The sequence below is a fragment of the Tribolium madens genome, unplaced genomic scaffold, assembly GCF_015345945.1.
Source record: "Tribolium madens isolate multiple individuals breed KSU strain unplaced genomic scaffold, Tmad_KSU_1.1 Scaffold_71;HRSCAF=194;Tcas5.2_LG6, whole genome shotgun sequence".
NCBI classification, from domain to species: Eukaryota; Metazoa; Arthropoda; class Insecta; order Coleoptera; family Tenebrionidae; genus Tribolium; species Tribolium madens.
Genome location: NW_025401041.1, coordinates 1,154,643 through 1,167,719, shown reverse-complemented (window position 1 = coordinate 1,167,719; position 13,077 = coordinate 1,154,643). Strand labels below are relative to the sequence as shown.

Below are 13,077 nucleotides of genomic sequence, written 5' to 3'. Positions count from 1 at the left end.
ATCGTAACTTATTTTTGGTGCATGCTGTATGGTAGAAAACAATTTTAGGTGCTGCACTAGATTACTATCAATTTCCTATATACATCTTTTATCATTTAAAGGTCAATATTGGACTTTACCAGCTCGCTGGAACACCCTGTATATTTTATTAGATTGCGTAACTTAATTTTAATTTTTCTCTATAATAATACCCGTACATATAAATCACCCTGTATATCAAAATCAAAGATATTGAACCAAAATATTTTTCTTTTTGCAACACTAATATTATTGCAGAACACTATTATTAATTAAAACATTTTCAGAAAAAAATGAAAAATCCCATTTTTACTCAAATCTTTTGTTTCGTTGCTCATGTCTATTTTTAATCAACACATTATTGTTCAGGGTACAGATATCTGGTCGATGGGTATCACGCTGTATGCCTTTGTTTACGGTCAAGTTCCTTTCTATGATAACAACATAATCGGTTTATATTCGAAAATTCGCCACGAACCGGTTAGATTTCCGGATTCTCCATCTATTCCTGAACAACTCAAGGATTTGATCAGGAAGATGCTCGTCAAGGATCCCTCTAAAAGGATTACGTTGCCGGAGATCAAGGTGCATCCGTGGGTTACCAAAGATGGACAGTGCCCTCTGCCTACGGAAGAAGAAAACTGCCATTTGGTCGAAGTCACTGAAGAGGAAGTGGCCAAAGTGATTACATCGATACCGAAATTGGACACACTGATATTAATCAAACATATGCTTAAGAAGCATTCTTTCCAGGTAGAGAACATTAAGATTATTAAATTTTCATTTCTTTGGTGTGTATTTTATATTCAGTTTTTGTCAACTTAATTTTATTATCGCACCACTTTGATCGGACATGTAATTAATTGAAAGCATAGAAGAGTAAATCCAGATCCTTTTTGCTTTTTTTCATTTTTTAAAGCTTATTATTGCACTTGAAGCTCGTCGTCAAAGCTCAACATGTGAGTTAAATCGAACGAGGATGTTAAACATGTTGGTGCAGGAAATTAATGCCGAGATTAGAATCATCAAAACTAGATCAACTACTCCACGAGTACATTGCATTTTATCAATAGCTGAAGTAAAGAAGTCTTTTTCTTTTATCTTTATTATTGGGCGATAATCGTGATCGATTTCCTTTTATGCATTTGCTTTTAATTAAAGCAAATGGGGTAAAATTATTTAAAAAAAAAGAAACGACACTAAAAACTTTTTTTGGTAATCGGTATCATAATTCCGTATGACTTTTCCAATTTTTACTAATTTGTACCATTCCTGAAAAAAAGTAAAATTGTGCTTTAATTTTGTTTAGTTAAACATATACTCGTTTTCATATTAATGTGCATCGAAGTAGTCGTTGAAAGGGATCATTTTAAGGTGGCAACCATGTGAAAATTCAAAGAATCGTAATCACAATCTTCCCTAAAAATTATTTTTTGAAATAAATTTGTACCCTATGCAGCAAAAAATAATTACAATTAACAACGTAATTAACATATAATAGCAAACATATGGATTTTTGTCATTATTGATGTGATTAAATTTGTTCTGAATGACATTAATGATACTTTTTGTGTACATTGGCCTTTGAATTAAAGAGTCATTTAGACTTCTACAACCTACTTGATGCACATTAATATGAAAAAGAGTATACAGTCGCATACAATATACTGTGAGATCAAAAATTATCTTGGTCAAGGATGGCCATGGATTTTAAAATAATTGTCGTAGGTTATGTCATCGTCGCTGTCAGTGAGTCAAACTTTGTGGATAGCTTTGACTCCAAATTTAAGAAAACACCCGTTATATCTCTTGCCATAATTATTGCCACATTGGCAACGTCTCAATTGCGTTTTTTTGAGTTGAAATAGATCAGAAATATTTGATTTCTGTGTAAAAGAAGAATTTTTGTTACCCTACTGACAAATTTTCAGCCAAGAAGCTCCACTCTTTCATACAAAAAAAAAAACATCGTGAAAGTAGTTTTTAATGGATTATTGAAATATATATTGAAATTAAATGAATCAGTAGTTATTTAAAAGAGACGTACAGAGAGAAAGTCGTCTTGCACAAAAATTTAAGTTTATATTGATTAAAACATGTTTCTGGCACTAATTAGTCCCATCTTCAGGCTATATTGATAATAGAAACATAGAAATTATTGAAGATGATCAAGAAATTTGAAAGTTGGGCCAAAATAAAATTAAATTGATAAAAGTAAAAATGACGTTAAAATAAATGTCTTCAAAATTTCTTGATCATCTTCAATAATTTATATGTTTCTATTATCAATTTTTATCCTTTTTACTTTCTTTCCTTTAACTACAAAAACTTGCACTTTGAACTAATTATGGATAATAAAAAAATAAAAGAAACTTTATTATAAGTTATTTAATTTAAATTAAGCATAGAAAATTTGAATCTACTAACCCCTAGAAGTTTGATATTTGTCAAAATAGTATTTGCAGGACAAGTCCCATTTAAAATATGGAAGTCATGACAAAACCAAGTTATAAACATACAATACTTTCTATTTAAAAAACATAGATTAAAAACATTTTGCAGTTTTGCATTTTGCAATTTTGCATTGTTGATAAACTCTACATAAAACTCTTAAATTTAAAATACCTACTTACTAATAAATATTCCAGGATTTTATTTTTTAAAAGGTTTGTTTTTGCTCACTACTAAAAGAAATCAATAAACAGGATGTGTCAGAACTAGCGCCCCAGAGAAAAATTTCAAGTAAGATAAGATACCAGGAACATTGAAAAAAATGTTTTAAAAAAACAGTGAAAAGATTTTGATATTTATTTTTTGAGATTTGACATTTTTTATGTCTATTTAATAATACTGATGATCTTGTATATGTTTTTTTTTATAATTATTTAGTAAAGCTACAAAAATTTTGCCAATTAAAGCACAAATAACATTAATTATTAGGATATAGCTTCCTTGTTTCCTCTTCTAGCAAAAAAACTTGGAACATTATTTTTCCAACAGAAATAGAGTCAAAGTGCAAAATTTAAGCTCTCATAACTTAGAAATTTTTATAGATAGATTTTTTTTTAACTTTTTTTCCATGTTCTTGGTATCTTACATGGCTTTTTTTCTCTGGGGCGCGAATTCTGGCGCAGCCTTTATAAATCATGAACAAAAGAATTTACCAAAAATTGTCGTAACAATAAATACCACTTGTATCGTATTATTATAAAAAATTGAATTGCTTAAAACTAAAAAAAGAGGAGTGCGACCAAAGAGTCAAACTAACAAATTTTATATTACACTTCTTGTTTTATAAAAATCAACAAAATAAACAGTTTTCAAAGTACTTCTACTGAACATTATTGGTTAAAAATACATTTTTGTTACTTTAAGTATTCAAGTTACATTTTTATTGTTGTTTCAGAATCCTTTTCTGCACAGAAGAGATACGCACAGACCGAGTAATGCAAGCGACACAACTTCCACCAGACAACACATTGGAAGATCTGGGCGTTCAAATTCGGCTCCGGGTTCCTACGATTGGGTTTCAGACCGTCAAATATCTATAGACTCTCCATTGGAATCCGTTACGGAAGTAACAATCGACCAAAATGATAGCAAAATAGAGATTGAATCAAAGCGGTGATAATAATTATTAAAGGATTATTAATTTTTATTTTGTTTTTTTAATAGTTTACAAGGATATTTTTTATACTCGGATTTTATTTTATTCAAATAAAATGTACAATTTTTATTTCCATCTTTATTTTATTTAACCTTTAGTTGAATTTTTATGGATGACAAACTATTAAATCAAGGGGACCATCTCACCAGTTACAAATAAGGTGAAAATCGAAGGACAGTGAAGATTTTCATATCTATAGCTGTATAAATAGATATAGCGACATTTCTCTCTATTCTTCCCAAATTGCCTTTTAGATGTTGAATCCTTTTTACAGTCTGCATGTTCGGGTACCTAGCTATTAGGTATATATGAAGTTTAAAAGCACTATTTTATAAATTTTTGCACAATTTAATGTAGTAGTTAACCTGTTAATAAAATCTGATTTGGAATTTTTAAGAAATCTTTTGCTCAAATTGTACAATCGTGGATTATAAGAACTTCCCCAATCAAAATGATTCTCTTTCATTTTTGTCTACCTCAAAAAGTTGTTAACTTATTTGTCTCAAAGATTTATTTACTATCGTTAATTATTTAATCAAGTTATTGTAATGTAAAGCATATATTCTAATTATACAGTATAAATTATATGATATATACAAAATTTTAGACTTAAATTTGTCTTAACTCTAATATTTTAATGTTAGTGCTGTTATACAATTTTTCTCTATTATCCCTTTTACTATTAATAAATTGCTAACACGATTCGACTTGTTTCTTTCACTACCAGTTAGCTTATTCGAGAAGATGACCCCAATCTCCCACAAATTATGTAAAATCTCATACCAGGTGAATAAAAAAAACTATGGAACTACACGTTTTTTGCTTAAACTATTAATTTTTTGGAAAAACTAATTGATGAATAATAAAGTACTATAAAAATGTAATGTATTATCAAAAATAAAAATTTGCGAGATTTTCTTATTTTTTATTTCCATAAAAAAATTTTAATGGCAACCCACTATGAAACCATTTTTCTCATCCAGGTTATGATCTAAGGATTTCAACCATCTATTTTATATTTAATGTAAGAATTTTTTTATATATCTATAGTAAATTACGATTTTAACAAAAAAAATCGCATAATTCAAAAACAACAAAATTTCGTTCTCAAAATACTATCACATCTTTTATATTATTTCAATTTACATTAACTATTATTTTCTTTATATTCACCCTGTATGTATGTAGATACTGGGGTGTATAGAAGATATACACCCCAGTACACGTGTCAGAAACAATGATAATAAATGAGATAATTATTGATCTCCTATTATGCACCTAACCGAAACCCTAAATGCACCAAGAACAAAAGCTCTGCTTAATCTGTACAATATTGGCTTAACACCAGGACTTCAAAACTTTTATCTTTTTATAGATTTTCTAGAAGTTTACAGTTTAAATAAAATAGCGGAATAAAGTGAAGTAAAAGGTGAAGCTCGTTTTAAAATAGTTTGGAGTAAATCTCAAATTCAATAAGAAGTAGAAAATAACGTTAAAAACTCGCAGTGTTTATATTCGTATTTCAACAAGTTTATGTTAAGATTAAAGTACTAAAAACATTCTTCAGAGTTGGACAGTCAAAAACTTTATCAATAAAAGTGACCGAGATTTAAAGATTTTTTTCCTAGAACAAACTTGGGATAAAGACCAGACAAAGCAAGAGTTCTTTTAACTTTTTCCTGTCGTATTAGCGAGAAAATTCAATTGAAGTGGAAAAGTATTGGAAAGTAATTTATTACTTCCGAGTACTTGATTTTTTCTTCTGATTTGTTCTAAAATAGTTTCCCAAATAGTATACACAACAACGGGGCAGGATGAATTGCGCTCAGTTTCAAAAACAGGTATAGTGAGACTAATAAGGGTAGCTAATCCTTAAGGTGAACTGCGCTCAGTAGCATCACAACCGGATACCCACCCATGGGTTGGTGCTTCGAACTTTTAAGGAGCACTTTTTCCACTTTTGGGAAATGTCTATCTTGTAAGTTCGACCAAATTTTTTTAAAACACTGCTATGTAATATACACCTATACATATTTGTGTTCAGTAAATGTAAATAATAACCTATTTCGTTTTTGCTTATTTCGCAATGCAAAGTACATTTTTGCAACTGGTTGATTCCTATTTTCTTTAGCATGGGAATTTAATTTTTAGTAATCTAATTCTTTACATTACGCTGAGATATTTCGACTGACCTGAGCGCAGTTCATATAGGGATTAACGCAAGTAAGTAAAAATTTTCTGAGCGCAGTCCACTGTAGGGATTAAAACGTCCTCCTTGAAGTGAGCGCAATTGACCGACACCCACAACAACTATTGTTGCTTTCTACGTTTAAAAATGATATTAATTAGGTGAAATAAGTAACCTTCAAACAAATAATAACTAGAGCTCGGAAACATTTGTAAATAGTAAATGAGTAACAAAATGCTTTTAGGAAACAATATAAACAATCTCCCACAAATAATCTTATTTTGTTATTACTGGGGCAACTATTTCTTGACCCTTCTTTAGATAAGATAATACGACATTTCAACAGTAAGCCACTTGCATTCGAACCAACAAAATAAAATGAACATAATTACCTAAACAAATATTAAAATGAAAATTAGTGAAATGTTCGTGTTTTTCTTTTCAATCTTCTTATCACTTTTGAACATATCAATCCAAGTAAGTATAATTTGTTACAGAAACAATTATAAAATGAACACTTCCAGATTTATGTGCCAGACAATAATCAAAACCACAAACCCATAACTTATACCTCGGGAATAAAAACTACTTCATATCACAAACCTCAAATTCAGGTACACCACAATTACAGTCGAGTTTATCACCAAAACTATGACTACTCCCGAAGATACTCTGATAGTGACGAAACGTCGCAAAGGCCATATCCAGTCTACAACGGGCATACATACGGCGCACGACCAACAAATGAACAACTAAACCAAATCTATGTACTTAACGGTACCAGAATCCGCAAAAATGAAAATCCAACACGTCAAATAGTCAACTACAACAAGCAAAAACGCACCCCAAAAGTCGAAATTTATAAAGCTTGTCCTAGGAATGCTACAGGACAGTTCGTCTACGAAGCCTCCTGCAATCAATTTCTCAACTGTTGGAAAGGACGAGGATATGTCCAAAATTGCGCCCCTGGGACACTTTTCAATCCGAAAACTTTAGAGTGTGACTTTCCTGAAAAAGTGTATTGTATTAGTGGCCCTCGTCAGTCGATTTTAAAATCAGCAAAAGTCATAAAACAAGTTGGTTGCCCCAAGGAATTTTCCGGATTGATTCCCAATTACACTGATTGTTCTAAATTTATTAATTGTGTGAGTGGAATCGAGAATTTCATGGATTGTCCCCCAGGTACACTTTTTGACATTAATAAAAATATATGTGATTTTCCATACAAAGCGACTTGTTTCAATGGAGAAAATCAAAAGTACAATCACCAAGAAATCAACAGCAAGCTTGATTTTAGTAAAAAGAGTTCCAAATATACACAAACAGGACAACTGTCTTATCGTCAGAATGAAGTAAAGTGTCCTTATGGTTCCGATGGGATTCATCCCCATCCCACTGATTGTTCAAAGTTTCTCAATTGTGCAAATGGAATAACTTATGTTCAAGATTGCTCCCCGGGTACACTTTTTAATCCGTTGTTAAAAATATGCGATTTTCCATACAATGTTAGATGCCAAAATGTTACCAATTCTGGGATTACTGTCATAGACTATGATGCAGGGTACTATAGAGGTAATCAATCAAGCATACAGACTTATGGTTCGATTGATAACCAACAAGAGACAAGTAGGGATAGGACTTATGGACAATACGATCAAGATCGAAACTGGCAAAGAGGTGATTCCTCTCGATATCATGGTGGTACTTCTAGCAATAGAAGACCAGGAACGTATTCGGTTCCAACCTATGGAAGTACTTATTACAACAGGGAGACAAGTGGTCAAAACACGGACTATTATGGACCAACTAATCAATATGAATCTGGTACTGATTATTATGATGGTACTACACTTCCATTTAATCAACCAAACTACTACAGCAGTTCCACAGATCGGTATAGAAACACTCAATACAATAGAGGCTCAGAATATTATGGTACCAAACAGCAAGGAACGGTTGGAGGTTTATATACCAACACACAAAATACAGGATTGCATCGACCAAATCAGTACCATTCTGTAACAGGTGGACAAAATCAAAATTCATACGGAGTTTCCTCGGAATCGTATAGACCAATACCATATGGGCAGAACCATAATTCATACGGAGTTTCTTCATCATTCAGACCAAATCAGTACCCCAATGGACAATATGAGCACGATTCTACAGTTTATGATGGTTCTACTATTAGAAATGGTAATGCTTGGGCGCAAAATGGATACTCTACAGATTATGAAAGTTCCACTGTTAGAAATGGTTGGGGACAAAATGGATACGATTCTACGGTTTACGAAGGTTCTACGGATGTTAATGGTAATGATTGGGGACAAAATGGACAATTTGGTCAACAAGGCGTATATGGTACTACTTCAAATAATCGAAGAAATCAGTATGGTAGTACTTATGGTACAGTTCAAAACTACAACAACAAGGGTTCCACAAGTACTTACAATCAAAATAGATGGGACCGTCCAAGACCATATTCCACGAGTCAAAGTTCATGGTACAACCAAGAGTCAGACCCTACTTATCCTTCCCCAACCATTGATCAACGACCAGAGACATACAACGTTAACAGCAATCAAAATTCAAATAATTATCGTGGAACCATTGAATCAAATAGAGACCAAGATTCTCACTACAATAAGAATTTTAATAATTATCGTGGAAGCACTGGAACCGTTAGACAACCAGATCCCATTTACATCTCACCAACCAGTGACCAAAAACCGTCAACATACAATTCCAACAATCAAAGAGAAACTTGGTATCAACAAAACCGGAACGATCTCGATGACGAAACCAACACTCCTAATTATGACCAAGTGGTTAACATCAATCAAGTCCGAAAAACCACCCGGGTTCCATTTCGAAACTCCTACGAACCGTTTTTTGGATCCACCACTTACAAGCCACGTTATAGTCCCTCCCAAAACGAGTTTAATGATTATGATGATACTTTTGGTGTTGGTCATAGTAATAAATATACAAGAGCTACAACACCAAAAATCTTAGAGAAGAATTGGCCACCACCGTTTCCCTCAACAGACGTAAATGCCGACTATGTATTTGAAGACGACGATGATGGTGAAGTGACACTAGAAGCAGAAAATTCGATCAAAAATGGCCCTTCTAGAGACGGTGATTGTCGCAAAAGTGATTTTCGTTGTTCTGCTAGTACGTGTATTCCCAAAACTTTGGTTTGTAATGGATTTAAAGATTGTCCTGATGGTACTGATGAAATCGACTGTCTTGACTACATCTCGAAATTTTCCAAAAAAGAAAGAAGCAAACTTGCGGTACTTGAAAAGGAAAGATGGGACAATGTCAGTGTTGCGACTTGTGCACTGTTGTGTGTGCAATCAAAAGAGCATCATTGCAGGTCTTTCAATTACAGAAAAATCGATAAAACCTGTTTCCTCACCAACACCAACGAAGGTTTAACAGGCGCCCTAATTTTGTATTATCCCTTCGATTACTACGAACTAATCAGTGAAAAAATCAACTGCAGCGGGATGTATATTTGCAACAACAAGAAGTGTATAATTCGAGAAAAACTCTGTGATGGTCATGACGATTGTGGCGATCGAATGGATGAGAAAGGATGCAAGTCGGAGGACTTTGGTTACAGTATTAAACTGACAGGGTCGAAAAATAAAAATGAAGGGCAAATTGAAGTAACGGCTTTTGGAAGAACGGGATATGTTTGTGATGATAAATTTGGATTGAGGGATGCTAATGTTGTGTGTAAAGAGTTGGGTTTTTATTTAGGGGCCGCTGAAGTTAAGGGAAACTCATTTTACTCGAAAAATATGACGGGGAAACCGTTTTATATGATGGATGATGTTAGTTGTGTGGGAAATGAGACCAAGTTAATGGATTGTGACTTCAGTGGATGGGGTGTTCACAACTGTTTAGAACAAGAGGTGAGTGTGTTTATTTATGTTTTTCAGTTTTATCTTAGCTATTAAAAATATGTACTGGAAACAATTTTTAAGAATTTTTTCATAAATAACATTTTACACTTGCATTTTTGGAAGATTCTAGATCCAAAATACCGGGTGTCCCAGGCAGGCTTGCATATAGAAAATTAACATGGAAAATTAGTTTTTATTTTTTTTTTGGCTGCAGGAGTAACAGAAATAAAAATCTGACTTATGGAGTTTGTAGTGCTTGAAGAGGGCTGGCTATCTTATCGATATTTTTGTCGATTCTCTAAATAACTCCATATGGGTGAAAACGACCATCGAAAAATTGAAATTTGAATTTGCCGGGTTAGCGTTACTAAGAAACGAACTATCCAGTCAATGTTGCCAAAGGAGAATTTGTCACAATTTGAAATGGAGTTAATTGGAGATAAGATTGTCCTTTTCGAGCACTACACGCTCCATTAATCAGATTTTAATTTTTGTAACTCCTACAGCCGGAAAAAAATAAAAACTAATTTCTCATGTTAATTTCCTATATCCAAACCTGCCTGGAACAGCCGGTATATGTATAACAATTCCAACCTTTAAAAAGTGGTGTGAAAATGGGATTTGAGTCGAACAGTTTCGTAGGTAGCAGATACATTCTAGCAGGTGTCAAGTTTTATCCGCACTTCGCAAATCACCTCTTTAAACAATTTACTTGTGCAATAAAAATAAAACTTAAAAAAATTTTAACGAAAAAATCTAATTACATCAATTGATCAAAAATGCATGACAAAATCAATCTGTAAAATTATTAATTGAAAAAAAATCTTAGAATGTGATCAAACTCCATTTTTACATTATTTAACGAAATTTTAGTTTAATTTATGACTTGTTAAATCGGAGTAGTAATAAATCAGCGGCACAACAATAAACCGACCGGCATAGTCCCATTAAATCCAGGGCAGGAGTAAAATAGGTATTTTCCCAATTTTTTTAGGTAAACGAAGTACAATCGAACGAAATGAAAATGACACCTCAATAAACCTCAATAAATAAATGTTCAAAATCATGACCTTTTTGTTCAATAGTCAGACGAATTGTTTTTTTAAAATAGTCATAATTTTTTGCTGTGTTTCACCACTACACCTCTTTGGGGGAATAAGAGACCGATTTAGGACGGTTATTAGAAAAACCATCATATGCGTTTTTGAAATAAGGGATCAAACTAGGGATTGACAATATTCCTAATTTTCAATTTTAAGAGGGGCCTGATCACTGTCGTCGCTTCGAAAAGGTATTTCTGGGGGAGTAAAATACCGATTTATGGTGGTTTTTGAAAAAACTGTTAAATGCGTCTTTGAGATAAAAGATCAAACCAGAGTTTGATATTATTCTTGAATTTCAATGTTAAAAAACTGTAAACAATTGTTTGGAAATTTCATGTCCACAAAAAAGTCCCGGTTTATAGTCTCTTTTCAAGCCTATTCTCGTAAAAATTTTGTGGTTTTCTTATGTGTTCTTGTCTTAAACTTCCCCCACAACAATTACGTCACTAAAATACCAAAATAAATCGGTAGTTGTGTGGGGAAAAAGCTTTGAAGTGTCCGGAAGAGAGCAGGTTAATTGATTGTTAAATAAATCTAATAAATAATAAAATAATACTATAAAGGTAACTACTTCTCAACCAACAAACCCCGAAATAAAAACGCTACCTTTCTTTCAGTAGTGGAATAATTAATTAAGCAAAAGTTTAAAACCTTTCGTATAAGTTAACAATAAATAAATTGAACAAAATTTTCGTCTGTTTGAAAAAGTCACCCACGAGGTTTTTTTTACAATTACTTAAATTATTTCTAATTTCTAATGCGGATAAAACTTGACTCACCAGAGCAAATTTATGGCAACCTAGTCATGAATATCCCTAAATCTTAGGCAGTTACAACTAAATAAAACAAGAATTGCTGGTTGCCAAACACTCGTTGTGATCGAACACCAAATGCTTATTTTTGTAAAAATAATATTATGAAAAAAAAAACTGAAAAAACAACAAGACGGAAGTGAAAAAACTTTATACAGTGTGTTTCAAAAGCATGAAATAAAAATTTTTAGGCAAAAATTACATTATATTACCTGCATTCTTATAGATGTTTAATGTTTAAAACATTAAGCATTTTCAACTTTTGTCGAACGTTTCTTTAAAGTTGAAACTTACACTGATTTATCAATTCAAAAATGTAACTTAGTAGTTTTGATAAAAAAAAATATTTATAACACAAATATGTACCTACAGGCTGTATTATAAAAAAACGCCCCAAGTCATAACTCCATTAATTTTAGGCAAAAAAGTATTACAATGTTCAAAAGTCATGAAATTATGGCTTGGGCGTTTTTTTTATATTACAGCCTGTATAAGTAATTAAACAGAGTGCGCCAGAACTCGCGCCCCAGAAAAAAATGCCATGTCAGGTAAGATATAAGGAACATGGAAAAAATGTTTAAAATATCTATAAAAATTTCTATGTTATGAGAGTTTAAATTTTGCACTTTGACTCTATTTATTTCTGTTGGAAAAATAATTTTCCAAGTTTTTTTTCTACAGACTATTAGAAAAAGAGACAAGGGTGCTGTATCTTAAATTACAACTCTGTTTAATATTATTTGTGGCTCTTATTGGCAAAATTTTTGTACCTTTACTAAATAATTATAAAAAAAACATATACAAGTTCAACAGGATCATTAAAATATACATAAAAAATGTCAAATGTCAAAAAAAATGTCATATTTTTTTGACAGAGAATTTTTTAAACATTTTTTCCATGTTCCTAGTATTTTACCTTACTTGAAGTTTTTCTTTAGGGCGCGAGTTCTGACAGACCCTGTATAACATAACCTGAAGTGACACTTTTAATTCATAGAAACGTCAATACTCAGTTCCTTGACATACATTACATATTATTTATTATGTTAAATATTATGTTAAAATACATATGTACTTAATTAAAATGTAAGTACGAGTACAAAAATCTGATGGCTATTTTTAAAATTACTTGAGACTTTTTAATTTTAATAGAACTACAAGTATGTACAATTAGCGTAGAAAAGATTGTCCTCCTAATAAATCTTTTCCATTGTAAACGTTATTTTTTATTTAACAGTATATTTAGTTTGAAGTGAAGCTCAGTGACCGATTTTACTTTCAATTGAGAAAAAAAAACAAATTATCTAAAAAAAAATTCACAACTTTATGAAATTAAAATTAAATTAAAAAAATTATATTTAATGCTTAATTA

At 31.7% G+C, this 13,077-nt stretch overlaps 2 protein-coding genes across 2 annotated transcripts in view; both read left to right on the top strand.

Moving 5' to 3' along the window:
* Positions 1-3,758, top strand: part of LOC123009401 (calcium/calmodulin-dependent protein kinase kinase 1-like) — a 57,206-nt gene extending 53,448 nt beyond the window's left edge. Inside the window, exons 8-9 of the mRNA XM_044405686.1 lie at positions 388-771; positions 3,425-3,758. Of these exons, the coding sequence (XP_044261621.1) occupies positions 388-771; positions 3,425-3,646 (606 nt within the window). The 3' untranslated portion in view covers positions 3,647-3,758. The remainder of the gene's footprint in view (positions 1-387; positions 772-3,424) is intronic.
* A 2,433-nt stretch (positions 3,759-6,191) lies between these two features.
* LOC123009400 overlaps positions 6,192-13,077 on the top strand; it is an 18,134-nt gene continuing 11,248 nt past the window's right edge. The window contains exons 1-2 of the mRNA XM_044405685.1: positions 6,192-6,350; positions 6,398-9,799. Coding sequence (XP_044261620.1) covers positions 6,282-6,350; positions 6,398-9,799 — 3,471 coding nt within the window. The 5' untranslated portion in view covers positions 6,192-6,281. The remainder of the gene's footprint in view (positions 6,351-6,397; positions 9,800-13,077) is intronic.